The sequence below is a fragment of the Mus caroli genome, unplaced genomic scaffold (assembly GCF_978045245.1).
Source record: "Mus caroli unplaced genomic scaffold, Mus_caroli_1 scaffold_3, whole genome shotgun sequence".
Lineage (NCBI taxonomy): Eukaryota > Metazoa > Chordata > Mammalia > Rodentia > Muridae > Mus > Mus caroli.
Window position 1 is genome coordinate 64,623,324 of NW_028227258.1, and position 5,204 is coordinate 64,628,527.

General features: G+C 48.2%; 1 protein-coding gene across 2 annotated transcripts; it reads right to left on the reverse strand.

The window, feature by feature from the left end:
* Positions 1-267: 267 nt before the first annotated feature.
* Positions 268-4,031, reverse strand: Txnip (thioredoxin interacting protein). Of its 2 annotated transcripts, none has more exons than XM_021158593.3 (8): positions 3,498-4,031; positions 3,045-3,117; positions 2,790-2,937; positions 2,566-2,668; positions 2,151-2,407; positions 1,900-2,056; positions 1,635-1,786; positions 268-1,515 (listed from the first exon to the last, which is right to left on the reverse strand). In XM_021158593.3, exons 1-8 carry the CDS (start codon positions 3,745-3,747, stop codon positions 1,477-1,479), a joined length of 1,179 nt encoding a protein of 392 aa, XP_021014252.1. In that variant the 5' UTR covers positions 3,748-4,031; the 3' UTR covers positions 268-1,476. The 2 variants fall into 2 exon arrangements, with proteins under 2 accessions (XP_021014252.1, XP_021014251.1); XM_021158592.3 differs by having other exon boundaries at positions 3,045-3,120.
* Between the last annotated feature and the right edge of the window lie 1,173 nt (positions 4,032-5,204).

Consider the following 5,204-nt stretch of genomic DNA (forward strand, 5'->3'; position numbering starts at 1 on the left):
AACTGACTTTTGCAAGGTAGGTTCTAAGCACCACATTCCCACCTGCATTCACACACACAAACTATGAAAACCTGAGCATGACACTGCGTGCTTGTGATGTCTGCACCAGAGGTTCAAGGCTATCCTTAGCCCCAGGAGCAAGCCTGATCCTGAAGGAGTTTTCTGACAAACCAGCCGTTATGTCACTCAGGGTCAAGAGACTTCTCTCCCCACCGGCTTTCAGTATTGGGAAGCAGGGAAAAACACTTTCTAGTAACTTCTCCAGTATCTCAGACAAGAAAAGAACATTTATTTTGGCATTTAAAAAACTTTATTTAATTTTTTTACAAAGGATAACCCCACTTTGGGGTGAAAATATATTTGGATAAGTAGAAAATATAGTTTTTAATCATACAAAAAGATACACAAAATACAAAAACAACAAAAAACGAAACCTCCATCAGCTCGCAAACATTCTGGCTGCACAGTTCTCAGGTGGAGTGCTCAGGGTGGAGCTGACACAGGACAAAGTGCTAAGGCTCAGTGAGCTTACAGAAGTCTGTGCGTTGGGAGAAAGCCTCAAAAGCAATAACCAAGCTGGGCCTTTGATCGCAGCACTCAGGAGGCAGAGGCAGGTGGATCTCTCAGGCCAGCCTGGGTCTACAGAGTTCAGGGATAGAGACCCTACCCCCCACCCTCCAAGTCACTGGGCTTAACCCTTAAGAGACAGACTGGTGGAGCTTACATCTATGATGGAGACTAAAACAAAACTGACAAGCTAAAGTGCTAAGAACATCGCCTTAGAATCAATTCCAAGGGATTACAGGGAAATAACAGATTCTCCCATCTGATTATGCTTACAAGAGAACACAGTGCAACTGGCTGTAAAGTGGCTTTTATGGCCGTCAATGGGCACAGCTACTACTGCTCCCAGGGTGAAGTCAACTTGGAGCAGCTGCCCCAAATTTCACAGGCTGCGTGCTCACCAGCCGTGGAAGGTCTTTTTTCTTTGTAAAGATATAAAAAAGGAACACTGACTTTAAAAAACAAAAACACTCCTCTTACAAAATTTTGGCCATGACTTGAAATTGGCTCTGTCCCCCATGGCACAGATGATGGTCTACTGATATTTTAAACAATTTAAAATTCCCTTTCAAACAAAAACCTTGGAAAGACCACGCCAGAAGGTCAGCAGTACCCTGACTCAGTCAACACAAACAAGTTCTTCATTTCCAACATCCGAGAAAGTGGTCAGGTCTCAATTTTCCTGAGTGTTCTGACGTCCACCCAGCAAACACTCCTAATACCACAGTGCGGGCACTGGTCTGCACCACTTGAAGCCGGAGACCCGCCTACTGATTGCCACCCATCTTGAGGAGTCAGCGGCTGGGGTGTACCCGTTCCCCACTGTAGAGACTGAGTCTCTGAAACACTGGAGAGTTCAAGCAGAGAGGCAGAAAGAAATGCGCTAATACAGACGCTTCATTTCCTGCAGGCTCACTGCACGTTGTTGTTGTTAAGGACGCACGGATCCACCTGAAAGGGGAAGAGAGAGGAAATTTTCAGTTTTTTTAGTTAAGTAAAAAACCCACATTAACCCTTCCTTCAAAAGGATGAGGACAAAATGTTGACCCTGTGAGAATAGCAGTTCTCACCTCAGTGTAAGTGGGTGGGGGCATGAACTGGAACTCAGGGGCGTACATAAAGATAGGGCTGTCTTGAGAGTCGTCCACATCGTCCAGCAGAGGGGTGGTGGGGCTCTCTAGTCTGTGATCTTCAGGAATGATGTCCATATAGCAAGGAGGAGCTGAAGAGAGAAAACGGGGTCAGAAGTCCGGCTAAGAAATAAATGCCAGGCCACCCCAACTCCACAAGCCCAAGCAGGTCAAAATCACGAGAACCTATCCGGCTGCAGCTTACCTTCTGGGGTATCTGGGATGTTTAGGTCTATCCAGCTCATCTCAGAGCTCGTCCGGCTGGCCATGCTGGATGTCCGGCTGCTCAGACCCGACCTGCTGCCAATCACTAGGGGTAGATCCAGGATGACTTTCTTGGAGCCAGGGACACTGACGTAGATCTAGAAAGGAGGGTGGCAGTTTGTTAGATGGGTTGAGTACTAGAAAGCGCTGAATTTGTAAACCAAGTAATTGTCTCCCTTCTCACCCACTCACCAGCAAGGAGTATTCGACTTTGAGGATGTTGCAGCCCAGGATGGATGGTCTGATCTTCTGCACTCTGAGGCTCTTGCCACGCCACGATGCGCACGTCCCTGAGATAATGTGATTGCCTCTGACCGAGGACAGCTTCTGAGTGAACACTTTGGTCTGGCCATTGGCAAGGTAAGTGTGTCGGGCCACAATAGCGGCTTTGGGGACCACGATTCGGGAGCAAGTGTTCTCAAAGTCAGCATGGATGGAGATGTCATCACCTAGAGTTAAAGAGAAAAGAGGAAGTATGAATATCCATGCAAGTTAACAGCACTTCCTCTGCCTCTACCCCGTGACCCTCTCCGAACCCCCCTACCCCCCCCACCCCACCCCCAGTTCTGGCTATCCTGTCTAGCATTTGAAGCAGTTATGTTTTTACCTTCACAGAATCCCTTTCTGTCAATTCGAGCAGAGACTGACACACGCCCATCAGGGATGAACATGCAGGAAACTTTCTTCTCCTTTTTGGCAGACACTGGTGCCTGTGTAAAAGGAAATAATGTTTTGAGATATTTCAGCGCCCCATGCATCTAATTTATTATCCCTGACCAAGAAGAATAAAACCTTTTTAAAAACAAAACAAAACCAAAACAAACCCCTCACCATTAAGTCAGGGGTATTGACATCCACTAGATCCATCACTTCGAAGTTTTTCTTTGCCTCTTGAGTTGGCTGGCTGGGGCGATCGAGAAAAGCCTTCACCCAGTAGTCTACGCAGCCATATTTTCCTTTAAAAGATGTTCCCAGGGGCCTGTGACAAAACAATGAACCAAAATTAAGGCTAAGAACTATAAGAGATCAACGGAAGGTTAAGACTTAGAAATAAGAGTGCAAGGTGCACACTTGGTGGATGCCTACCCGTGAGGAAGCTCGAAGCCGAACTTGTACTCGTATTTGTTTCCAGGCCTCATGATCACCATCTCATTCTCACCTGCTGGGAAACAAAGGCAAGGGGCCATTAGGCTTCTTGTTACATTTTCAAAGCGTCTGTGAGGAGTGCCTGGGCAGCAGACTAGCCTGACTTCCATCTCTTACACTACGGAAGAAAAGATCCCAGAGCACTTTCTTGGACAGAAGTGAAAACATTAATCTTTAAGTAGTAGCTAGGGCAACACTTTCAGGAAATAGTACCTCGGAAAGTGTTCGAATCACTCTAGGGGGTTGGAGAAGGGTAGTGGAAAAACTTGCAAATTACAAAGTAAAAAAATATAGGGACCAACAGTTCAAACCATTCAAACGGAACATTTAGTGGTGCCCTCCCCGACCCACAGTCCTCCCAAGTCACCATCCGCCCTGCAGAGAGCGCAGTACCTGTAGGCTGCTCTTCTAGGAGAAGTGTGTCTTCATAGCGCAGGTAGTCCAAAGTCTGTTTGCACTGCTGAGACCCTTGCATCCACAGGACCTTGGCCACGCCGCAAGCCAGGATCCTGACGGCTTTGACTCGGGTAACTTCACACACTTCCACTATCACCCGGCCGGCCACCTTCTCCCCGCTGCCGTACACCTTCTCGGGGTCGTTGAAGACCACCTCAAAAGACTTGATCTTCTTGAACATCACCATGATTGAGCCGAGCGGGTTCAAGAAAAACGGAAGCCGGAGAGGAAAATAATCTTTAAGAGCCCTTCACAGCAAACGAAGAGCTCACTCTCCTCCGTAAAGTCAGGGCTTGAAAACCCAAAGGAAAATGTAAAGAAAGCCTCAAACAAACCCTAACAACTTCTCCAAAAGGTGCCTGAAAGTTTCAACCTGCTGGCTGTGCCAAGAGCTTTCAGGAGAAAAATAACAGCTGTCTTCCGCCACTGGAGGAACTCTGGAAATCCCGAGACCAGAGGAGGAGAGTGTCAAGCCGCTGCCGGAAACGGCTTATATAGCCGCCCGGCTTGCCGCTCCACGCGAGTGCTGGCCTGGAGGCTCGTGCAGCCCTCGTGCACAGTTCTCCCATTGGCTACTTGGCCCTTGTTTACCAGGCCTCCAACCAATCAGCGAGGCCGCAGGGGCGCGTGGACACGGTGTGCTCCTAGCGGGGAAAATGGTTGTTGTTCGGGTGCGCAGCCTTGCCAGCAGGAGGGGCGGGGCCCGGGGCAGCGGGTGCCCCCCCACCCCCGGGAGGCTGGGACCCCGCGACCCTGAACCTCATCCAGGGGACTCCTCTTGGGAGCTGGGTTGTTTGGGTTTGTGCTTTGTTGTTGGGTTTTTTTTTTTCCTTCTTTTTTTAGGTGAAAGAAAAATGTGCTTAGGAGAGGATTTCATGACTCGCCTGAGCCAGCGCAATTCATTTCGAGGTGACCATTTATTCCTGGCTCACAAGTTCGCAAGTCTGTGAAAAACAATCCCATCGCCCCGAGGATACTCCAGGATGGAGCGGAGGGCGAGAGTGCAGTTGTGTTAGTGAGAAAGAGCCCACCCGATATGCTCCTATTGCACTTCTATTGAAGAATAAAAGGCTGCAGTCTCTCCAGACGAGAACTTGTCATATTTTAAGTCTGGCTTTCAGTCCTTTTTGGTGAATGCTCTGGTGGGTTCCCCTCATTTCATGCCCCTATGTGCTGCAGTTCCTCGCCCATTACATTCTATTCTGTTCTCTGGAGCGGAAGCAATAAGGGAGTGTCCACATCCTGTTGCTTATCCCCTCATCTCTTCAGTGTACCTGTGAAGTTGGGGAACATTTTGTATATGTTCCCTTGTTCCTCACTGCAGCTTTGTGAGATGTGTACTTTCACACTGATGGCTCCCCCGTCCTTGTTTCTCCAGGAAACAAGAGGGTGGGTACAAACCAAAAAAATAAGAAAAAGGAAGAAAAAGAACATCACTCCTTACTTTGTTTCCGAGTTCCTGTCATTCTCCACCCCCCTCCCTTGTCCTCTCTCCAAAATGACTAAATGAAATGCATATCCCTAAGCCTGTTTCAATTTCACCAGCGCTGGAGCTGTGTTGGTTTCACTTGGTTATCTGGCAAACCTTGCTGAGAGATACCTCAGGAGCTGACTAGAGAAATAACTCTTTAAGTGTGCAAAGAA

Excerpts from the sequence above, each read along its gene's own strand:
- Txnip (XM_021158592.3), bottom strand. The coding sequence starts at position 3,747 with ATGGTGATGTTCAAGAAGATCAAGTCTTTTGAGGTGGTCTTCAACGAC. Across the intron at positions 3,121-3,497 it reads CCTAGAAGAGCAGCCTACAG|CAGGTGAGAATGAGATGGTG; the intron begins GTACTGCGCTCT and ends TTTGTTTCCCAG. Across the intron at positions 1,516-1,634 it reads CCCCACCCACTTACACTGAG|GTGGATCCGTGCGTCCTTAA; the intron begins GTGAGAACTGCT and ends TTCCCCTTTCAG.